Genomic DNA, 24,794 nt, shown 5'->3' with positions numbered 1-24,794 from the left:
TATTGATACTGGAAAAAAACAGGATTATAGAAGGATTTATCTTAATGAAGTCAAGACATAAGAGCTGTCTAATAAAACCAACATGTTTCAAGCTGCTTCAAAGATGTATAGGATACACACACACACACACTATACTTATATATAAAACTTATACTCTCATATTAGTTTTTAAAAAAGGAAATGTATTATAGAATCCTTTAAGATATATATTTTTTTAAAAAATATTTTAAATTGCAAAAAAAAAATCACTAAAATAATACTATTCTGGATTCACAGCATAAACATACCAGATACCTCTTTTAAAGCCTCTTTCAATTGTAATGAAACAGCATAGAAGATACACATCATGTCGGACTGCCTCTGACAGGGCTCTCCCTCATTTCTCAGATGCCAGAAGCCTTAGAGAAGGCCCTGACCTTTACATTTGTACCAGCAGGCACTGGCGGTGAAGTGTGCTTTCACATCCGACACTTGCCTCTGAGTTACTGTATTAGCAAATATGTAAAAAAGGGAAATGGTGCATTTTTATGTACAAACATCAATGAATCAAATGCAGTCCAACACACTGAATGTCTAAGGGCAAGAAAGCAAGAGTCCTTGCTTCCTAGACTGTTCTTTGCAAAGAATATTGTATGTCGATTTTGCGAAGGCACGTTCCATGCTTCATGCATACATTAACATCCATAGGATCCTCTGCAGCTGTCATAGAAAGGCAGTACTATGAAACAGCATAGCAGTAACCCATCTCTCTCAAGGATTACTGTACATACTGTATTTGCTCACACTGCCATTTACAACATGCGGTAAAATTAAAAATAATATGGTGCCTGTGAATATTCTGGAACTAATGCACGCACGGAACAGTAAGGAATGAACGTCCTAACTAAGAGTATTACCATAATGTAAAAATACAATTGGTCATGTATATTGCCACACTATGTTCTTTTACCAACTGAGCAAAACCCGTCTTTAAATAGAACCTCAATACTATAGCAAAACCTCCATCTTACTTCAGCAGTTATGTAGCACCGTTCTGGAAATTTAACCGTCACCAAGTTCTCATATCAAATATTATAGCAAAAAACATTAGTATCTTAATTTTCCTTCTTAAAACATGCTTTTAGTAGTGAGAATAAAAACTTGCACTCTTGCAAAATTACCTGAAATTGATTCAGTTATAGCAGTAGCTTCACTCTCTCCAATCTGATCTGAAATATCTGTTTTTCCTAAAAGAAAAGAAAACAGGGAAAAGTGGGTCAGACAATGTCTTAAGAATTTCTTTTAAATGTGACTGAAATATACAACTTGAAATGGATCAATAAAAAAAAAAATCCTAGGGCTCCTTTTAAAAAAGCACAGCATCAAGGCCAACAGTTCTTTACCGATTAGGCTGAAACTTTTTCTTAGAATATTGCAGATTAAGCACCTGGAAACTGAAAGAGAAAGATTCTCTCTTCTCATATATATTTTCATGCACTTGCATACCTCAACATGTTACAGTATGTGAAGGAAGAAAGCATGAGTATTTGCAAGTGTTTGAACAGTTGAATGCACGCTCACAGATTATCTAGTATACTGGAATAAGCATTTATAACTAGATAGTTAATATTTCCAGATTTCTATAACACAGATGCAAAGACGCAGAAAATATATACATTATGATAACAAAGAAAGCTAATTACATACAGATGGTTAAATTAGGAAGAGAGCTCAATGCAGCCTTGTAGATAACTCGGTTAGACCATTTCTGGACTTGTCGACATACTGTAGGATCTGACATCACTACCAACACCCTGCTCAGACAAGACAGAAAATAAGATGACTTAAAGATAGTAAACATAGATTTACTAGTTTAATAGTATACCTTGACATTCTTGTAAATTTTCTATTTTATTGTATCCCTATCAACAACTAATAAAGGTTTAAAATTAGAACCAGTTTTTTTCAGACCCTTGTAAGGGCATTGAAATAAATATTAGATTCATATGGTGCATTTATAGAAATAATATCATAAGCTATTTGTAATTTTTAAATCCTCCACAAATTTAAGATTTTTCACATTTTTAAATAGTAAAACCCAAAAAACATAAAATTTACAATAATTGTAATGATATCTGATTACAAAACTGGAAGATGTTTTAATAAAAGGTAATAAATAACCCTTTTTCAAGTGGGGAATGTAACAGGTTTCAAAAGTGAAAACATTTTATGTTATTATAAAATCAGTGCAAGAAAGCATTTAAGATTTTACTTAAAAGTGAAAGGGGATTCACTACTGATCTTTATCAATTAAAACAAATCTGATTTCTCTAAAAAATTCTGTTTTAAGGGAAGCTGAAATGTATGTCCTGTAACTCACAGAAAAACTCAGCATAGACCATTGGGAGTCAAAAGAACTTACATTGACTGCCAGTTCAACATACTATAACCCATAAATTTAAGCTTAGCCAATTTTAACCAATTGGCTAAGACTGGAAAATGTTTAGCTTGCAGGCAATAAAATACACAAATTGTTTGAGGTTCATGCTGCTTTTCAAGGTACAGTAACATAAATGTCTGAATGGATCAAACCGACAGCATCTCTTTAATCTGCTCCCTTCATCACTACTCATCTTAGATGCTCTTTGGCTGCACTGTATAGGAAAAAAAAGTCAGCAATGACTCACATAAGATGTACCTTTTAAATAGTAAGAGATCAAAGTATACATCCATTTAGATATAACCTTTTAGCCACTGGCAATCTGCTACAAGTGCATGATTCTTTTAGACACTGCTCTATTTTTATGAGTCATTAAATAAATAAGGAATCATATTTGCCATGGTTTAAATCAAGTAGCAAGATTGGCCAGATGCAACACATGTGCTTCTTTGGGTCTTCTACGATTATTAGATATACATTGCACCACAGTCATGGAGGTGAGAGGGTCTCTCAAATGGGAATTTTCCTGGAAATGTGGGATAAAAATTAAGCTTTAAAATCCTCCACTACAAGTGAAAATCTCTTCCTCCAAATACTAGAACAGCTGGGAATGCTTGCCAAATTTAGGGGGTTAAGATCTCACCCTCAAAAGGGAAAAAAAGTTTTGCATTGCTCAAGAACAGGCAGCTGCTACAGTGGATTGAATAACCACAACCAGTATAAGACTGGGTGACAATCAATCCTGAAGTCCATACCTTAGTCAGGGTCTTATGCTACAGGCGCCCAAAATAAGAGCCTTTCCGTTGTAGCTTATCAACATGGGCTTGTTAGCACGCTAACATTTCTAAAGTACAGTAGCTGTATCTCCTCAACACAAGCTAGTCACTCTTCCGATATCTAAGAAAAAAAAAATCGCAGAAAATGCATACTGCACAGAATGCTGAGCTAGAAAGTTAATAAGTTAATATTAACTTAATATAAAGCTAGAAAGTTAATATTTTGAAGCATCTGTCTGGATTTCAACTCATTGGCCATCCTTGTGATTGAAGAGAAAAAAAGGATGTGAACATCAACTATCTGGCTTTTCTAATTGTTAGGTAAACAACCTCAGACTGTCATAATGTTTATATTTTACTATACTAGACCATAGAAACACAATGCTGTTCCATAGGAAGAATTCTTTAAACATTGATAATGGTACTCCTATGACATAGTGTAGCAAATTAATGGGAAACTACAGAAAAATCCACGATCAAACTACAGTAAAAACATTGTACCACTATACATGATCATAAGGATAAAAACCCAACTCTTTTTCATTACTCTATAGTCATACATAGGTGTGAATCCAATCTGAAAACAGGATTTAGGCAAGGATTTTAAACAGGCTTGGATCTTAAATGTAGCAAGAACTGAGCAACTAGAGCCACAACAGTGGAGTTTTGCAGTCATAATGAAGAGATGACAGAAATTTAAAAGAATTACAGCTTACACATCTTATCCTGTTACAAGTAACTCAAAAGCTTCACACCCTGTATTTCCCATTACCTTCCAGTTTAAATTAGCTCCTTTTAGAAAAAAAAATCAAAATGAATAAACTTCTGTTTTGGTGCTAGAAGTAACTAAGTATTTGCACATAAAATCTAGAGATTAATCTAAAAGATCTTCTCAGAAATAAATAAATAAAAACACTGGGAATTTATTTTCCAAAACACCACTACTCCTTCTTACACTGCTATAGATCCAAGCAGCAAGTTGTTCTTGCTCAGTGAACATCTTTCCTTATTTCAAACCAAGTGTCTTAGAATCTTTTCAGCTGCCTCTCCTGTAGTGAAGGGCAAGTCAAGGCAGACTTGCAAAGAAATGTATTTCAAGTTACCTTTGGATTACCCAAAGGTTAAAAATACGAAACGGAGAAAGGGAGTTGGTAGAAAACCAAAACAAAAAGATAACCGAGAAATACAATATATTACACTACTGTTGCATTAAAAAAAAAAATCTTAAAGTAACAGGCTACGTTTGGCATAATTTCCGGAGGCGTGACAACTTGCCCACATAGAATGTGATAGATCTCCTCTAAGTATGCGATCGTTAACTTGGCAGACAACAAGAATGCTGCTGCTTTCATCTTTCTAGGTGAAGTGCTTATTTTTCTTTAATGGAGACCAATATGAAATATTTATCAGACTGCATCCTGTTGAGGTAATCGTTTCAAACATGATAACAGGCTCTGACACGGCAAGGTACTGCAAACTAGCTTGGTGGGGATTCAGGATTAAGTGACTTTAATCTGACAGCAGGTAATTGGTATTTAGATTAGATTGATGATATCGATTACAATTAGATCTGTCCATCTCCCTTATTTAACATGAGCAAGGGCTTACACTGAGTACTTGCATATACGTTTGTCACCAGAACCTGGCATCCATATAGCATACATGTGTGAAGTTATTTTAGCCTTTAAAAAATGATCCTTTCCATAGAAAATCATGTCAGTTGTCTAACACCTTAATTATCACTAATTCAAGAGCATCTTATGCTAGTTTGGTGAGGAAATCTAGGACTGCTTCTAATCATGGTAAACAAAACTACTCGTTTATGATATAGGTTCATTAGAGGTCACAATTGTCTCAATTATTTCTAATATTTTTCTGGAGTGTCCAGAAAAAGCGCTATATAAGTGTAAGCAATTATTATTATTAATAAAATTAACAATATAAATCTGATAATTCTCAAACCGTAAAGTCATTTAAGCATAATACTGTATATCATTTCATGATAATGATTCTTTGAGAAATCATGCACTCCTTTCTAAGATTTCAGAAATAAATACAAAATCTGAAACAGATGCCATCTGATCCATGGCTGCTAAACTGATTTTGAAAAATGTGTATGCATTACATAATATGATATTTCAGTATGTAACTGTTTGTTATATAGAAAATATATTATAAACATAATGGACATGCAAATAACCTCTTTACAACTCCTTTACACAAGCTAAGCATGCTATACGCTGATTCAATCAGCGTGTAATCTGAGTGAGAAAATTGATATTAAGATTGGATCTGAACTACACTCAACCTTTAGTGAATGATTTATGGAACACTTGAGGTCATTTCCACCAATTAGTGTGTAAACAGCAGTTGGTTTAAAGCACTTCCATTCTGTGATTAACACATCAATCAGTAGATCGTATGCATGTTTTGGTTAAGAGTAGTATATACTTTACTGCTTTCACATATGTACTGTAAAATAGTCAAAAAGTATCTTCATCAACATTCTGAAAAAACACTCTTCATGTATGCTGTCTCAGTAGTTAAAAATCATACTTTCCAATAAAAAAAACATCCTCCGCGCGCCCAGACACTCCTATTCCACACCTCACACTGCAAGGAAAATGAAGGCTGCCCACTCGACAGCTTTGTGCAGTGTATGAAACTTCTGCTCAGTTAAGGAATTCTCCAGCGATACGTTAAAATGAAAACTGGTTCTCTCAGAATCTGCAGGATGTTCTGTGAGAGGAAACGCCAGGGGAGAACACAGTCAGTGCTTTCTTAACAGCTTCGGAGTTCTGCAATACCCTTGGCCCTTCTTCCAGACTCTTAAGTCCAAAGCTTCTCCATGTACCTGCTCACCAAACCCTCAGAGGTCTTCCTGATGAGATGGATCTTCAATACACATATATTATTAATTCAGAGATTCTGCCAACAACATCTTTTAATCATATCCTTTCATGATTTATGGATTGCCTATTGGATTTTTGTGTGTTACAAATGGCTTCAGGCAAGAAAAGTCCTTTGTAAACTTGAGCTTTCTTCTCTGGAAGGTCTTCTTTTGACTAAGGGATTGAAATTTAAAAAAAATACTGCTGTGCAGTCATATTTACAAGTGATTTAAGAGACAGATACAGAAGATTATGAATCCTCAAGGTGGTTTACAATAAAAACCTTTGAGACCTGGAGGTATTCCATGTTGTCTGAATCAACCCCACCAATTTTATTTCTTAAATTGGATTGTTGCTCACCCTGGTTCCAATCAGTAACATGCTTTCACCACTCATTTCTACAGGTAACATACTGGTCTAAAAGGGAAAGATCTTGTTAGAATAATGGAGCAAAAATGAAATATTTAAATTAACAAAAGTTTGTGTGCAAAACAACTTTTTCAGTGAAGTCTGAACCCAGACTTTATTAACGAAGCACAGCAACGCAATAAGAAATGAGGCTGTGTTAGAAATGCAATTACTCCAATTCCAGCATCTCACTTCTTAACCAAAACGTTATTTGTGGTATACATGTCATAAGTGGTATACAGTACATGACATCTCTTATTTGACCGCAGTACATTGCATTGGTTATACTACAGACATACTTTTTTTGCGGGTACATATAAGAAAAGGGCAAATGGGTACAGTAGGATGATGCACAGCTGCTCTCCTTGACAATTCTGTGATATTTAAACAATGTGCACTAGAAAATAAAAGACTGCAACAGGCCTAAAAATCAGGAGTGCATGAAGATATGGTCTGACTGGTGCTCAAGGAGCCGTATGAATATAATCTTAGCAATAGTTTTGTTTTAAATGTGTTCAACAAATTCATACTGATCAGTATTTACATTTACTATAGGCAACTAGGTAATCATGACAGTACTCTGGATAGCACAACCATATAAACTATCATTACAGAGTAGACAATCAAATACACACAAAAGTATTAACATCTCGTTTTCAAACTGTTATTTAACAGGTAAGCCTGATAAATATTAACTAAATATCACTGACAAATCTCTTCAAGGTTGATTGTCCATAGATTTACACAAACAAGTAGCAAAAATTTCCAGGTAAATTACAGGTTCCTCCAAATATACTTGGACAGTGAAATCTTAAATTGGAACTCTCATTATTAACTCTAAATAATCGTTAATTATGGGAGAAAAAGAATGAAGGACAATTAAGTCTTTCATTTTTAATAAAGTCAATTCAGGTCTACTGCGAATTAAACAAAATGATAGTGTTGAACCTCTTCATTTTGAAGGAGAAATTGCTGACAGGTGTCCCTTGTTGACCAGGTGTTTATTGTTGGGTAATTAGGCACACAGAGCTGTAAACCTCCTATCAACCTGTCTTGCTTTGACTTCAGTGTTTGGAGTCCATAGTCAAAAGTCTAAACAAAAGTGAAATACTTTCTCATTAAATAAAATTTGGAAGCAGAAAGATAAGAGAAATTCAGATTGGAACCAAAGCACAAAAATTGGAGATACCAAAACTAAACATCTGCAATAGACTAAAGAAGAAACCACAAGAATAATTACCAGTCACAGGGATAACAGAAAACCCCAAACAAATGCCAGGGAAATCATTAAGACCCTTAATGCAGGTGCAGGGGTGAAGGTATCAAAATGCTCAATTCACAGAAGATGGACAAAAGAATGACGCAGGCTGCATCATATGATGTAAACACCTCATCAGCACCAAGAACAGAAAACCCAGGTTAGAATTCGCTTGCAGGCACGAAAACAAGCCAGGTGAGCTTTAGATGGACAGACGAGGCCATGATAATAAACATTTACCACAGTGATGGAAGAGGTAAATGTGTGGTAAAAGGAACTGCAGATGTTCCCAAGACACCACCCCCTCTGTGAAACACTGAACATCTCATCATGGCCTGAGCACGCATGACCCCTTATGGAGCTGTCGGACCAATCCTTATAGAAGAATGAAACAATTTGTCTACTTACAGTATGTTGAACAAAAAGAATTAATGCTTATTGGGTGACACTTTACTATGCAGCATATCAATGACTCAAAACATGTGAGCAATGCAGCCACGGAATTCATCAGGAGAGGAAAGCGAAAAAGCCCCAGACTGGCTAAGTCAATCTCTTGATTTAAATCCAAATAGAGTGTGTACTTTACATGCTAAAAAAGTCAGAACACTTCAGAAACAGGGAATAAACCCCGTGGGACCCAGGGAAGTGGCTGCAGCAAAATATTCCGAGCTTAAGGACATCAGTGGAATGCTGGTTTCATGTAGTAAATCAAACAAAATACTTTTGCGAGCTGAAATTTGTGTAAAATGAATGTGTCCAATTCGTATGGTCATTTAAAATCACTGGGGTGATCACAAAGTATGTTTTTGTTCTAATGTCACCAAATGTAATTACCCCAAAAGATATTTACATTATATATTACTTATTCATCTTAATCTCATGATCACAAGCACAAACTGCTAAACTGTTTTGACAACAACTGTTTTGACTTCGCTGGCCCAATACTTTTGGAGAGCTCTGTATAACAAGTCATAACATAGGTGGTCTAGTGTTGTGCTTGATTAGGCCAGCTCAATACCTAATTTAATCAATTGTCATCTAAGCCCCATTTAAGAACACTAGCAAAAGTCCAAATTAAGCTATTCATAAAAATGATGGTGCTGCAGAAAAGAAAACTGTATCAAATCAAGCAAGGAAATGAGAAAAGCAAGGGTCACTTATGTATGCTGGAGATGTTAAGCTGATGTTTTTTTTAACAACAAACATTCACAGATTCATTTCCTGTGGAGCCTTCAATAATCTTAATCACTCATATCATTCAAAACACTTATGAACATCTCATGGTATCACATTAAGCATGAGAAAAGTGGCTGTATTAGAACATGTTTCATTGCCAAACAAGTATGATTGCAACTTGTTGGGTCAAACTAAGGGCCTTCCTGAATCAATAACTGAGGGAAACAAAGGCCTTGGTGAAAAGATATAAACCAATTAAAAGCAGTGGTGCGAATGTATCATTTGATGATATGACCAAGTTATTCAGTATTTACAATAATGGTACAAATTAACTGGAAAAACTAATGACAACCATGCTATTCAATCCATTCATTTTTTTAAATCATATTTGATTCATTTCTCCCAATGCTGGACTTCTTTTCACTTTTATAAGAGATTCATACCCTTAAAGAACTCTTAATGGAAACATTGTAGCTTGTGACCCACGTTTTGTCACTTTTGATACTGACATTATAACTCAAGGCTATGTAAAAATAAATGCAGAGTTAAACTGGTTAAAATAAAAATCATTATTCACTGTTTGGATATTGGAATGGTGAATTGGGATTGTTTATGTTGTACATTCTAAGAAAAACTAATTCCTTTGTGCTTTCCTTTCCATATTATTCACAAATAAAACATCCTTTTGAAAGTGATTTGCTATTCCTACAGAATGCATAAGACTAACTTTTTTAAAAGCCACATTCCAAAGGTATTGAAAACAATAACCATAAACCAAAGCATGTAGCAGTATGCAACACTTTGCTTTAACATGTTTTAGGTTTAATAACTGGAAAGACCCAGAGTTACAAACTATTTTGAATAAAAATAGATTAGTGGTCAAAATGGACAAACCAAATTGTAAATATTTTCAAGATTTTCAAAATATTTTAGTTCTTGCTATATGTTAAAGACTCTCTTGCTCTTAAACTCAATCTTACTGTGCGTGTTGAAGCACCAACACATTAGCACGTCATTGGAAGATAGGGGTATGTAAAGCACAAATTGCCAATTACATCAACTGTAATTGATATTTGTATATTTTATCAATTAAATTAAACCAAAAAATTAAGAATTTAAAAACAGCCAGTGAGAGCAAACAATATTCTTTTGAAATAACTCTTTTAAAAAGGTGTAACCGGCTCAGCTTTAGAATTTAGCACACACTTAGTTTTCAGTCTGTTGGGTTTGGGATGCTATCAACACAGACAGAAGATAAAAAAAAAAAGTTTAAACAGATGGGCATGACAAATCAGCACTGTGATTATCTGCACTCACCATCCAGGTAGCTAGGGGTACCCCCTCCGAGTGCCACGGTGTCTGATCCACTTCCAGACTGCGATTCCCCCTCAGGGATTGGCGAGTCCGTCTGCACAAATCCGGATTTAGCCACAGCAAGGGGGGCTGAGCCTCTGGAGTCATCGCTTTCAAAGACTCGCTCCATCAAAGGATAGCTAATACACTCAAACCCGCTGTGCATAAGGCAAGGGAAAACTGACATTTCAGTATCTTGAGCAATTCTGATAAGCTCATAGCCAGAAATCTAACCTCCCTTATGTCCCATAATACATAAGCTCACTGCCTCCTGCCACCTATTACTTATTTTTAATAGCAGAATGTGAAGGCTGAACTTCTAAATTAAACTGTGCTCAATCAGTCTATCAAAGCTGCTTATACATAATAAGGGGTAGTATTCCCTTCAGACTAAAGAAACTACACAAGCTGCAGACTAAGATGTATAGTACTCATTGCATACACACCTATTTTCCATTACCCCTTTATAAGGAAACTGAATGACGTTTGTTTGGAGTTGGGGTCATCTTCATTCACTGTTTTGTTTTGGAACTACATAGAACAATACAATCTTTGCCTCAACATGAAAAGGAACTTTTAAAAGTATTTAGGCATTTGAGACCATTTTACATGCAACCATAATTTCAATCAAGATACATGATTATGAAGAAACTTCAAGCTTTTGTCTTAAATCTCAGGTTCAATTAAATTCGTTCGATATCAATATCAAACCAAAAGACTACTCTGCTTACTTACAATGGTGTTAGAACAGGTTTCTCTTCTATGTCTTCAATCAGCTTTAATAGTGTGGTGCAGGAAGAGGTGGGAGGGACTTCCTCTTTGCGAACACCAGCCCAAATCTGCAAAACGCGACCATTCTCACCTTGCAAACAGAGAGGAGGTATAATTAAAGAAAAATAGAGCTCCCTTTTTATTGTAGTACCTAGGTGAATCAGCATTAAACCCTAGATACATTCCAATGTTTTGTCATTGAACTGTACATATAAATTACAAACACATGAAGTTGATTTGAGTTCTTCAGTCACTATGCCTCTAGTGCCTTCTCTTCCCTAAAATACTATGCCTTGTTGAGTTGCAGAATTCATACAGCACAAAACAAAACGTTTCAGAACAAACGGGGGGCATTAATTAAATAACAGGAGTACTACTGTGTGCAGTGCAATTAAGAAAGAATGCAGGATGTTTTCGATCTTTCTGAGACACACAACTGCTTACAAAAGCTACCATATTTAACTACCATGTTAAAAAACTACAGTTAGAAAAATAACATAAAAACAGTATAAAATTGACATGTAATTTAACTTTCCTTGTTGAATTTAAAATTTAGTATGAAGAACTCACAATAATACTGTTGGATACAAGATACTTAAAAAGCCCAGATAACGATTTGCATTTAGACAATTCCTTATAATCCAAAAAACTTCTTTAAAAAGGTTTAAAGACTAATTTAACCAAATAAACTACTGTATTCCCCTAAAATCTGAATGTCATCCTGCAATTTTGCTATTTTAATGAAGTGCAGGTGATAATATAAAGAGCCCATAAATACTTTGCCAAGTTCACATTTGCCCTACACTTCTTCAATCACCTCGCTGTAAACAGAGCAGACAAAATATTTTAAACTTGATTAAGTCCTTGGTTAACGTCCACAATCTTGAAAGCTAAATTTGAGTTAACCTCTGGATTTACTAAACCACTGTACAAGACCGTAAGAACATCCTATTTTGGCAGTTGCATTTTCCCCCATGTGATGCAACGGTTCTGTTCAAGAACTTACCTGTAATGATTTCCCCCACTTCATTTTGAAGTTGTACTTCAAGAGTAAAAGGTGATCTCTGGAACACTTCAAGCATATCTCCTCCTTCAATTACAATCTTAGATGCACCACCTGCAGCATATTAAAAGTGTTGAACAAGCATGATTCACTCGCTGTACCAATTATACCAGATGCATTTTAAGAGAAGAGCAAAAAAGTGTTTAAAATATGCTTTCAACCAGTTCTAACGTACTGATGAAATGCAATGCATGGAAAGTGGAATTGAATTCCACTGTGCCAATTTAAAATTGAGGAAATCTTATTGCTTTCCTGGGTGTTGCGCTGAGAATGAAGACATACTGTAGTATACAAGTGCACTGCAATCCTTGAATCTGTCGCTAACAAGTAGAATTCCGGACCATTAAACGTCTTAACTACATTTTAAATTAAAATTAATTAATTTTAAAAAAAAGGTTAAATCAACAATCTGGCCGATAAGAATGCCTCATGACTGCTGCATTCCGAAGAGGCAGATCTTACAAACTGATTCCCATCTAACTCTGAATAAATTGTGACAAAATAAATGTAGACCATGGCTCAACACTTCAAAGATAACTAAAGATTATATAATTTATTAGAATTACCATTTGTCATTCCCCTTCACTCAGATCAAATAGTGCAAAGATGCAGATAGTAATCTTGACAGATGAAATCAAAAGCCAGTGCATTACAACACCACATTTCCCTACTTCCCAAGCCCAAAACACAGAATAATCTTAATGGCAGTTATAACAGTTAAACTGATGGATGAGTGGCCTCTTTTAAACGGATTATTTCATGGCTTTTCCCAGCATATTATAATCACTGCATATATATTCTTAAATTTAATTTCAGCTGCTGTTAATCTCTACCCTGATACATTTGCATCTTTATAATCTCTTCACAAAAGAAATACAAAAGACTTGTGGCAAAAACTACCAATTATGTTACAGACAGTTTAATATTGGTGTACTATATATTCCAATGTGGCCTTCTGGGCTGAACCAAAATGCTTCATTTTTAGTATTAATGGCTGGGGAAAGACTCTTATTCTTCAAAGTTTAAAACGTGTAGACTATTAGGGCAATATCAGGGTTTAGGACTATATAGTTTTACATTTATCATCAATTACATGTAATAGTAAACGTATTCTTGCAACAGTTAAATCTCTTGTATTTCTTAATGTACCAAGGAAGCACTTAACATTTACACAGTGCTAATTCTGTTTTCAATAGTAACCTATGACTTCCAGCATTATTATGCAATAAATATATTTATGTTTTTCTGAAAAGGAAATAACTTTATCTGTAAAAAGTTCATGCCTTTCCTGTAATGAATAATTTGGTAGAATTATCAGTGTAACACATACAGACTACACAGTCAGGGCTTGCAAATTAAACTACGAAACCTTGTATCTTACTATGCATGTAAGCGATTAGATTTATCCGTTTGCTTTCTGGACTGCTTAGGAATGTAGTTTCTATCAAACATGTGAAACTGTACCCTAACAGAATAATCTGCAAACTTTAGTAATATATTTGGCACACCCTTATATGTACATGAATTTAACACTGTTAGAAATAGTTAACAGAACTGAACATGAAGAAAAAAAAAACAGGACTGTCTCAAGAAACAAGAGCTTAACTCCCAAACATCCACACAAATTAAGAAAGGAAATAAAAATACCCAACAGCTCACAGTTAACAAGTACTATTTGCTATATACATACAATATAAATGGATGCTTCATTCACAGGAAGTCTAAATCAACGTCAGGTCTAGTTGAAGAACATTGCTGAAGATTGAAAAGGCTTGTTGAAAATGATCATATCCTGTCTGTGTAAATTCCCTGTAGCAGTCCCATTAGAATGCAGTCACACCTTCAGTCATCCATAACAGACCGAAGGGGTCCAGTTCAGTGACGAGATGAACCCGAGTGTCCAAAGACATGGGAGCCATGGAGACAAACTAAGGGACAGGCTGCTAACATTTTAAATCAAAACAGGACCACAGAACTCTATATTCAGTTACTCTTGATTTCATTTCAGTCTTCGTAATCTCTGCAGAGACATTCACGCAGCCCTGAACAAATACTAGAAACCTGTAAAAAGAGTGCTATCTTCGAAATCAGGAAAAAAATAATTTGTGGTTATATTTAATGACACACCTTTTAAGAGGCTAAAGTGAATTAAGGATAGTCATTTCATTGTTTTTGTACTGATTAAAATAGAAAGGAGAAATTAAGACTTTTAAAGAAAATCAAAGCAAAAAAAAAAGAAAAAAGCAGAAACTACTTTCCACCAAAAGAAAAAGTACAATACAGTCAATACTCTGTAATGTAAAACTAGAGCAGATGTATTATTGTAGGATGATATCTTTTTTTATTGCAACCTATAATCACAGATGTCAAGCCCCACACCTCATTTATTGTATTAACCAAATTAGAATTATGCCTGTGCACAGATTAACTATTGCATCAAACAAAACAACATTCACTGATTATACAGGTAAGGATTAAAGCCTTAATTATGTTGCATTGGAGAAAATACTCAAGTAGATTTAGATTTTCTACAAAAAGGAGGTAAAGAAACTCAAAATTACACTAAAATATAGGCTTCGGAAAAGGAATTAAGTCATTATGGCTATACAGTCAGGTCATACAAAAAGAGCATTAATGTTAATAAACATTACAAAAACAGTAGTCAACTGTCTATAATAGTAGCCACAGGTGCTAGCTTTCTTTCTGCTCAATTTAACTGTTCCTACAGATGTGAACTATTGCATTCTCAGCTGTTGCTATGACGATAAGTTCCATGTATGGAGCAAATGAAAGGCTGTTAAGAAATATCAGGGCCAGCAGACAGGCAATATCAATTAAGAGAGACTCAGCAGGGTGGGACCCCTGTCTCTTGCTGCTAATAAGTCTTTAGAATCAAACGGTACTCACCAGCAGGCTGCCCACTTGTCCACAAGCCTTCATAGATGACACCAGAGCAGTGAATCATTGTCCCCTGACCATTAAAAAGATTGTTTCTCCATTGTCCCTGGAAAGAATTCAAGACCACAGTTACTGGCTGAGAAAAATGTTAAGGAGATAGTTAGTTTTTTTCCCTATTTTTAGTATATACAGTTGCAATATGATAATGGAGTAGATCATCATAATGCACTTCATTATTTATTAGAAATGATAAATGCTTGTAAAGGTCTTGGCATTGCCAATTTTGACCTTCAGTTATGAAGGCTAATTGTACAAAACAACATTCTGGTAAAATCACCCAGCTCAGAAGCATTTATCAGATTACACTGGGGTTTTCAGCAGCAGTAAAACATTATGCAGCTCTAGTTCTTCTTTCAAGGTTTTAAATCAAAGGGGAGAAGGGAAACAGACTCAGTCCTTATGCACTTGTTTTCTATTTTGTTTCAGATTTGGCATTCTCCTACAGAAGAAATGGCTCCTAAATTAGAAGAGTATGCCTCCTCTCCATTTATTCTTCAGGTGGCGAGCAGGAATTTTAGTTAGTGGTTATCTAGTCTCAAAAACATTTTTGAAGAAAACTTTCATCACCATCAGCTTTAACAAGTCAAGCCAATTCAAGTCAAATTTATTTATACAGTGTATAGTGTTCTTCCTGGTGAAGCATCTTTGAGCATGCACAGACAAAAACATAAAACACTGCATATACTGTAGGGGGAAAAAAAATCTACAGCGAGTAAAAGCATGTTCAAATAGAAAGGTTTTCTACTCTGACTTAAAAACTCAGCATTTTAGTCAAATATCAAATAGGATGGGGAACTTAATAGCAAAAAGCTGTAGATCCATCTGATTTCAGGCAGCCTTTCTGTTTCAACCAGAGTCAGCATTTGTACAGTAGATCTCAAAGATCATACCAGAACACATGGAGTATGTACCATTGCTCCAAGAAACATAGAATATCGTGATCATGGAGAACTTTGTAGGGTATGAAAGAAATGTAATTTACAGCTAACAATACTCTCTGAACAACAGAGGACTAAATACAAAACCTTGAGGAAGATGAAGCTGCAAAAACTATGTTGAAACTTTTCTAGCCAATGTCCACTACAAACTGGATCAAAAAGTTGGATGTCTTAAGAATATGACAAAGTTGTTGCAACATTAGATCAAAAAGCACTACAATGGAGAGTTATATAGAGTTTACAATATTAGCAATAAAAGGACCAAGAGGCAGAATGTGCTTTTACATGAGAGTCAGGAATGTCAGGATCTACCTGAAGTACAACATAGCTTCAAAGATTACTTTATCAATATCATTCTGAGAAAACTATTTGAAAACAACCCCAATTGGACTACGTGCAAAATAAACTGAAGCAGAAAGAGAAACTAGAATAAGAGAGATTCTGAAACATATTGGAAGTCCTCGAATAAAAACACTTAAATTGAAAGGAGTTTCGGATTTGATGTTTTTTTTAACCAGTAGCAGGTCATTCTTGACTTTTTAAACTTAGTTGGAAAAAATAAGCAGCCTTAACTTTTACAAGAGTGTTCTTGGATTAGATGGAAGTTCAAGATATGCAAATCATTTCAGAGCCCAGCTGATCTCCATCACTGGTCCAATTTATAGTCTTTACATTAGCGAGCTTTGGAGTCACTGACAAAGCATGGAAGACATTGTCTTGTTAAATTATAACATACCTGTCCTGGAGCTTCTGTAATCTACCAAGAATAACATTGTAATAGTCAACAGCCTACTTAGCAGATGAAAATGAACCTTCAATGAGCACTGTAGCACCACCCATATTCATACAATTATCTGGGTATAGCAAATGGCAAGAGTGAAAAAAAAATTAAAAGCGATTTTATGAACATAGGACAGTAATCGCAATTAAAGTATCTGAAATTTAGGTTTCGACATGCACAATCAAAGCTTAAAGTAATCATACTGACAACATCACAAGGATTTTTTTCCATCAATACATTTGGGTATCCAAACATGTCTTCTGACCTGAAAACAGCTCATCAATAACATTCAATAAAGATTCCTCTTGGTCAAGATCAATAAAGAAATGCATAATATCTCAACAGCCCTCAGTTATTCTGCTAACTCAATGTCTCAATTAGTGGAGAGAAAAGAGAAGAAAAACAGATTAGGAACCCAGAGAGTGGGATCAAATGACAGCTGCTTTTCGAACCCAAAAAAGTAAATTCTTTTCACTCAAATAATTTTTTTGATCACAATTTTTTTTTGATTATCTAACATTAATTGGAAGAAAACTTATTAGAATTTTTCTTAAAACAGACCCCTTTCCATTTGTGATTTAGTGCACATAATTCATGACTTTCAGAATGTGTAGTTATAAGGCAGCACAACAAAGGGCTGTGATGCCATCGCTTTGAAATGCGAATCTAGAAGTCAGACACATTTAGCTGGATCAATGCAGAGGCTTTGCTTGCATATCCACGGGGTCCCAGACTTGAAGCCCTCAACCAATACTTCAAAGATGTGACAGGGACAATTTGAATTTCTAATCCTGATCACATCAGCAAGCCTAGTGCTAGGAGGAATGGGCACAATCTGCTTTTGAAAACTAGGCCATCACTTGGGGAGAAGATACTGGAGGAGGGGGGGCACATTCAAATGATTTAAAAAATGGCACAGACCTAGGAAAAGTATACAACTAGACAGTTTTAAAGTATTTATAGCAGCTCAGGAAATCACCACTAATAACAGAAACTGTGAATCTGAAAACTAAATAGAAAATAACATTGGATGGGCTAGAGATCATACATTCAAATAAATTTGATCAAACCTTGTCAAAGTGTAATTGAATTACACAATTTCTGTACATCTGCATACACAAACACATGCATCCCCTTCAAGACACAGCTTTCCTGAACCCTAAAGAAAAATGGTATTGATAAGATCAGGTATGGCAACAACTCTGTTTTTTCTTTTTTGCATCGTGTACTCTGAATGGGATCATTAAGGATTGCTGCAATTCTAAGCCACATCTCCAAATTCTCGTGGTTTAATACACACCCTTCTAATAAGGGTTTGATGGATTTTAAGATGGATGGAAGGGGGGATCATTTTATTTATGTCTTCAAACTGTAGTAGTGAACAAAGACCAGTGGGTGCCTTGCTTTTAGAGGCCAGTCATTCTCCACCAGGCTTCAAGTTCACTGAACTCAAGGGCAATGTGAAGTGATGTTACTGCTGTACAGAACCTGCTCTGCAGTTAAAGTGAAAAGACACTGCAGTCAAATCTGTACCTCTTTTTGGACAGCATAGGAGAGGAAAAAAAAACCTTTGACTCAATAAAAGGTAAACCCTTCTGCTGTCAAAACGATAAGGGACTTGCATGCAATGGAAGACAGGTCTTGTTATAGACACTGACGCCGCAGGCAGACAACATCAATCACTGCAGGAACACAGAGCGGTCACTCGTCTCGTCTTGCTAATAATGTCTACTGCTGTTTAAATACTCTGCATCACGACACCGTGGGGCTGAGGTGGGGCTGCTATTAGGCAATTATTAAATGTCTCAAGGCTGCTATATAATTTTATATTAATCTAAATAAAATATAAAATTATATTGCAGGAAAGCAATCAGTCGCTCTCACAATCTTCTGACAGGAGATCATTTGTAATAAGATTTCATCTTTCATTCTAGCTGAGTGAGATTAATGCACTATATATATTTAAATACAAACGTGCTGGGTATACAAAAAGAATGACTTTACATAATGGCTTATAAAATTATGTGTGCTAATACATCCCGTTATACTCAACACTCAAACTATAAAGATATCGGAAAGAAGACCAATATCGAAAAATCTTGTAACTCCTTCCATTAATAAAATGGAGATTTTTGGAAAAAAGGCAACAGTTCAAAACTAACATTTGACTGATATGAACCTTGAAATACTAGAGACTAAACCAATTACAATGCATACTGTAAGTACAACCCCAATATTCATCTTGCTTCAAAACTAGGCTTTGCCATTTATCAGTCAGTTTGAAATTGGTAAAAAATCCATCATTGCATTTAAAGATTAAAGAAAATTGATGATAAAACAAATTCCATTAACAAGTCTTCTGGGGGTAATGCCAGCATTTAACAGCATTCCTATTTTACAAATATCATTGTAAAATAAATTACAAATCAGTACATTTGTGAGATTCTATAACATTACAGGCTCATCCTAACCCAAAGCTTTGGAAAGTATAGTAAGATTTAGATAACTGAATGCCAAGAATATACTTGTTTTCAGGTTACACACATGGTAAACATAAACCTATAGAATCTAAGCTCTAATTCAAACATCTTGCTCTCTACCCATGTTGCAAACGAACATTGCTCCGACATTAATAGTCCACCGACATACAGAAAAGTCACAACTTGTAACTTACAGCACATACTGTACAATTATATGCGGATATCAATTCCATTTGCTGTTCACAGATGCTTGTGTATCTAGAGGATCATTCAGGAGTCTTCTCAAGTTGGGAAACTCATCTACTGTATCACTTTGATACAGGAGTTTTTTGCATCCTGAATGGTGCTTCATTTTGGCAGTTTATTTCATCTGCCAGGCACTGAGTGTGAACTCTTGAAGCTGTCTAACCTAAGTCATTAGCCAGGTCTGCTGCCGTCTTAGGCAATGAACAATCCTTCCATAAGCATTGTGCATTCAACCACCCTTCTGCCCCTAGCACAACACACAGAGGACAGCACCTGGTCACCTACCACTTTACAATCTGGAATAATGGGAGATGTCTCATGCTGTGTCAATACCACTAATGTGAACAGGATAGGTCTCTCCTACTGAACAGACCACCCTGTCATATTTTGCCAGGGCTGTATATAAATTGATTAGAAATAATATTCAAGAGGAATGTATAAAACCAACAGCATACATTAATGATTTTGTAATATTCTACCCTTCCTTGATATGACAAAGGATGGCTGGTATTTTCAAATTCAAGTCTCAGACAGTGCAACTGCAAAATACCTTTTTTGCTAGACAAACACTTAAGAGGAAATGACAAAAGCAAAACCACTATACTTTTAAAACTCCAGTAAGGTAAAAATGGAAGTTCTTGTTTTTAATCCCTTGTAGTATGGCTCACATACTAAACCCAATGCTTCCTGCACTCAGCCAAGGACACATTGATTTAGTTCTCCAATCCTTCTGCATAGTGCAAACCTCAGGTAGGGCTGTACAGTACGATAGGTATTCTCTGCTGAAAAGGGGAAGCTGGTAGTTCAGTCAATCAATACATGCCTACACTGGGCTGCTCTCCAGCACTCAGAAACCATGAATTCACACCTCACTGCCGATGCAGAATCAATGTGTCAGGGCTCTGCATACCAAGTATGCACAGGAATAGAAGGGCTGGCCTTGCACAGTTAAGAAATGAACGAACCTCTGCATGAAGGAGGGGAATCCATCCTTTTTATTTGTACTTCGCATTGCTCATTCAGTGCTGTATAACATATCTGAACTAAAACTCTTATCCTCCTTGAAGTAAGTACAGTATGTCCTTTCCTTTTTACCCTTATTACAGATCAAGAAAGGTATACTGTAGCTTTGAAACAGAAGTACTGTATGATAGGATTGACATTGAGAGTTTAACTTCTATTTTGACCTGTGGTGCTAATGGTCTCAAGGAAAAATGAGAGAAATTGTTAAAATAAATGTGTTTTTTGCTACATAAGCTACAAATGGCTTGAATACATATTTTAAATCAGGAACTTTGTAAAAAAAAAGATTTGTAAAAGCACTGTAGCAAAACTCTTGTTTTGCAACCACATTTTGTGCATTTGATTTGTGGGATACAGTGATATCTACAAGAATGCTTTATTACCAAGAGCGTCTTCACACTCTGGCAGCATTTAATAGAGGAATATAGCTTTATTAGCAAGTGATTTCAATCGAGTATCACTTATGTAATTAAGATGGTGCTACTAAGTATTGAATTTTCAATTAAGAAACTTAATTGTCACAGGGCATATGGGTCACTTCCTCTTACAACTCATACAAAGACATCAGTAAATTAAAGACTTTCCACAGATGTCAGCAAATCTAGTGTAGCACACTTTCTCCTGAAAATTTTATACAGTAACCAAAAATATTCATTGGGCTAAAACTTTACTTTAGTTTTTAACAATTTCGATTTCAGTATTTGTTTTTATATTAGAACCATCGCACTACACACATTCCATATACAGTATGCCTTCACAATGAACTGAGATAAGACAATGTCTTTAGTGCAGTGGTGACAATTAACTGAAAAGCAGTTTTTAACCAAACTATTGCTATGGATCTTTATGTACTGTTCTGAGGTCCTCAAAACAGAGATCACACTGCTGCTGCAAGGGATATGGAGGACCAGGAGGTGGTGCTTTCTTCTAGAACACAATTTCCAAACCAATGCCCCTAATGACCGGAGATACCATGCTGTACTTGGTGCTATTCTTCAGATGAAATACAGTACCATACCAAGGTCCTGACTACTTTCTCATTAAAGATCTCACACGACTGTCAGAAAGAGAAGGGTGTTAAGCCTGGTGTCCAACCCAAAGCCCACTCTGGGCTTGTACAATCTAGCATTCCTACAGTTTCCCTTTCATTTGACTGGTCAATTCTCTTCATCGTGCAGTGAGGCTGCTGAATGTCTCAGATAAGTGCCACACTCCTGAGGAATTATTTAGAAAAGCAGCACTTTAAATATGCACTGATGATACTGATGGTTTTTTGTATGCTAAAATATTTATGACATACTGCCCTTTTCCAGAGATATTTAAAACCATACTGACTATTAAGTACAGCTTTCATTAATAAACTTTAGAGATGCATCACAGCTACCGTGCGACACATTTATGGTTAAGGCTGCACTGTGCAGCGCAGGTTGAAGCTTAGAATGTTGCTCAGCTTACCCTTCTACACCTACTGTACATAGAAAATCAGTCTTTGGAAGAAAAAGAAGGAATGCCAAACCCCTAATCTGTGTGAAGGGACTAAAGTATCTAAAGTACAAGATGGAATAATGCATTGCTTTCAATTAAAAAGCAGTTATAAATGTATGCCTGTTAAAAATGGAAAAATGAAATTAGGTATTTTCTCCACACCAAAGCAGATACAGTAAGACAAGTTCAAAGGCCTTGATAGAGTTACCTATCTGACTGAAAAACAGATTCTTATTTTTTAACCAGAAGCTCCCAGTTAACAGTCCGCAGTACACTACACGAAAAAGCAAACTCCACAGTTTTACTTTGGATGCAGTCAACCACAATGTAACAGTGACATCCAGTGGTAGACCACTGTGTTGAATAACTGATGAATCTGGGAAAAGATTCACTTTTGCTGTTAGATGCTGGCATTGGTTAATAATAATAATAATAATAATGTATTCTAAGTAGAGCTTTAAATTGCATGACAATATAAAAGAGCAAATTTACTAAGCTACTTAATTTCAGAATAAAGTGCTGAACAGGGGTTTCAACAGCTAATAGAAATGCCTTTATTTGTACATTCTCAGACTGCTTTAAATGAACTTTTAAACAGGAATTTCACATCAAAACAAGCTTGAGACACTCAATGAATCAGTTTAAACACCTCCATTTTTCTACAGCTTACTTATAAATCCTTAAAAACCTAACATTGTTACTTGTTGTTGCTATTTTGCAAGTCACTTCAGAACAGGGTAAGCTTGTTGCCTGAATAAATAAGACTCATAAGAATACCTAGATTTCAAACTTCAGTGAAGATTATATAGGAAGCTTGTGTAATTCTTTCCATTGAGAATTATAGGAAATTTAAGCTTCACAACTGGGATTTTGTTATGCTGAAAGTTAAAGAAAAGAAACAGATGTTTCGGCTGTGGAGACTTCTTCAGGTGTGTAGAAGGCTCCACTGCTGAATCATATTTCTTTTCTTTGTCTTTTAACATGAAACCTGTTCCTTGCATTTTAAAAAACAGCCAATAAAAATTAAATGTTTTATAAAGCATTTTGTAAACCCACTTTGACTGCACTATTCTTAAACAGATGGAAACTATGCCACACCCTGTAAAACAAACAAGACAGACCTGAGGCACGTTAAAGACATACTGACCAAAGGCCTTAGTCAATTACCTGAACATAATGATGGATCAACGAGATGTATTTATTTTTTCCAAAACACTTGTGCATCATCAGCTAATCACATCTTAGACCTAAATAGAGAACTGACAACATTTAATGTCAACCACAGAGTGGAGAAAACTTGTCATGAATAAATTAACTTCACAAATGCTATTTCTACTTTTTAGAAATTAATAGAGATATTTAAATAAAAATGAAAGATGCCATCATATATTCACTCACTTTGGAATTGGTAATCAAGACTCATTGACTACAACTCCTGTACACCAAGTGAAGAACAAGGAGGATCCATCAGCATACTCCACAACACATGGTCCAAGATTCACAACACCCTACAGGAGAGGTAGCCTCTCTTGGAGGAGTCGCATATCTCCAACACACCTGCAAGACTGTGTGAGCCCTGTTCATCACAGGACCCACTATATCACCAAATGCCCAGAAGTCCCTTGCTGACGAACACCCACCCTAACCCAACTGCACTCCGCAAATTTGCACCACCAGCCAGAGTGCAGGTGGCTAGAAAAAAAATAAACTGGTCAATAAAATATATTCAAATACCTCATAGATTGATCCATCTGCAAAGTGCATCACTCCATGACCTTGTCTTTGGTCAAGTATCCAGTCTCCTTCATACTGATCCCCATTTCTGCAAAGCACAAAATATACAAATCTTACTTTAGGATGCCACAGCACAGATGTTTCTTTTTTATTTTATTCATCATCACCAGAGCTTACAGTATATCAGACACTACACATTAAATAAAACTAAACTAAGCAGTAACCTGCAGTTTATCCCCTGTCTTATGCTTTTCATTCTTTAATCTAAAAAAGTGGAACATTAGTATTTTGCAACACCCACTCAAAAAACAACATAAAAAAACAAATCATGTCATTATGGAAGCTTATTAACAACAAGGTACAATACTCATATTTTCCCCTAAGTGTAAAACAAATTCACAGTTAACAATAACACGACACAAGTGAACCATTTGCACGATTATGGGAAAACCGGTAATACCGAAGAAAATACACAAGCAAGGAATAGGGTAACAAATGAGAACAAGCAAGGTAAAACAAAAAGGAAACGACGAGTAATAAGCGCGGCCACAGCAATACAAGCACAAGCAAAAACAACAAAAAAAGCCACAGCTAACAAAACAAGCGAAAGGTCAAGCAATAAGCGATAAGTTGAGCCAGAGCTAAGGGAGTCGAAACTTCTTCAGGTATTTAAACTTGAGGTCTGGTTGCTGATTGGCCGGGAGTTGACTGATGATGTCACAACTACAGTGACGGCATAGTGATGGACCAATGGGGGGCGCTACCTGAAGTGAAAGTGAAAGGAAAGTTACCTGAAGGAAGTGGGAAAAAAAACACGGACACACACGGGGACGTAACATTCTGTATATACAGTACCAAAGCTTCCACATCGCATCCAAACACATTTACATTTTTTAGCAGTTTTACCTGTAAGTCATTTGTCCTTCCCCGTGTTTCTTATTTTTGTGAAAAGAACCTTCATAGATTTGACCTTCCTTGTCTACAAGAAACCCATGTCCTATACAGTAGAATAAAAGAAATACATACAGATAAGC

The 24,794-nt window shown here is 35.6% G+C and overlaps 1 protein-coding gene across 2 annotated transcripts in view; it reads right to left on the bottom strand.

Annotated features, from left to right (window-relative positions):
• LOC148642120 (MORN repeat-containing protein 1-like) overlaps positions 1 to 24,794 on the bottom strand; it is a 71,504-nt gene that overhangs the window by 45,042 nt on the left and 1,668 nt on the right. For both annotated transcript variants that reach the window (XM_088617076.1, XM_088617077.1), the window contains exons 5-11: positions 24,667 to 24,757; positions 23,761 to 23,848; positions 15,023 to 15,119; positions 12,059 to 12,169; positions 11,017 to 11,143; positions 10,246 to 10,439; positions 1,161 to 1,226 (exon numbers count right to left, since the gene is read on the bottom strand). In XM_088617076.1, the coding sequence (XP_088473202.1) occupies positions 1,161 to 1,226; positions 10,246 to 10,439; positions 11,017 to 11,143; positions 12,059 to 12,169; positions 15,023 to 15,119; positions 23,761 to 23,848; positions 24,667 to 24,757 (774 nt within the window). The remainder of the gene's footprint in view (positions 1 to 1,160; positions 1,227 to 10,245; positions 10,440 to 11,016; positions 11,144 to 12,058; positions 12,170 to 15,022; positions 15,120 to 23,760; positions 23,849 to 24,666; positions 24,758 to 24,794) is intronic.

The sequence above is a fragment of the Lepisosteus platostomus genome, chromosome 23 (genome assembly GCF_059453375.1).
Source record: "Lepisosteus platostomus isolate fLepPlt1 chromosome 23, fLepPlt1.hap1, whole genome shotgun sequence".
Taxonomy (NCBI): Eukaryota; Metazoa; Chordata; class Actinopteri; order Semionotiformes; family Lepisosteidae; genus Lepisosteus; species Lepisosteus platostomus.
This window is presented reverse-complemented; position numbering and strand designations above follow the sequence as displayed.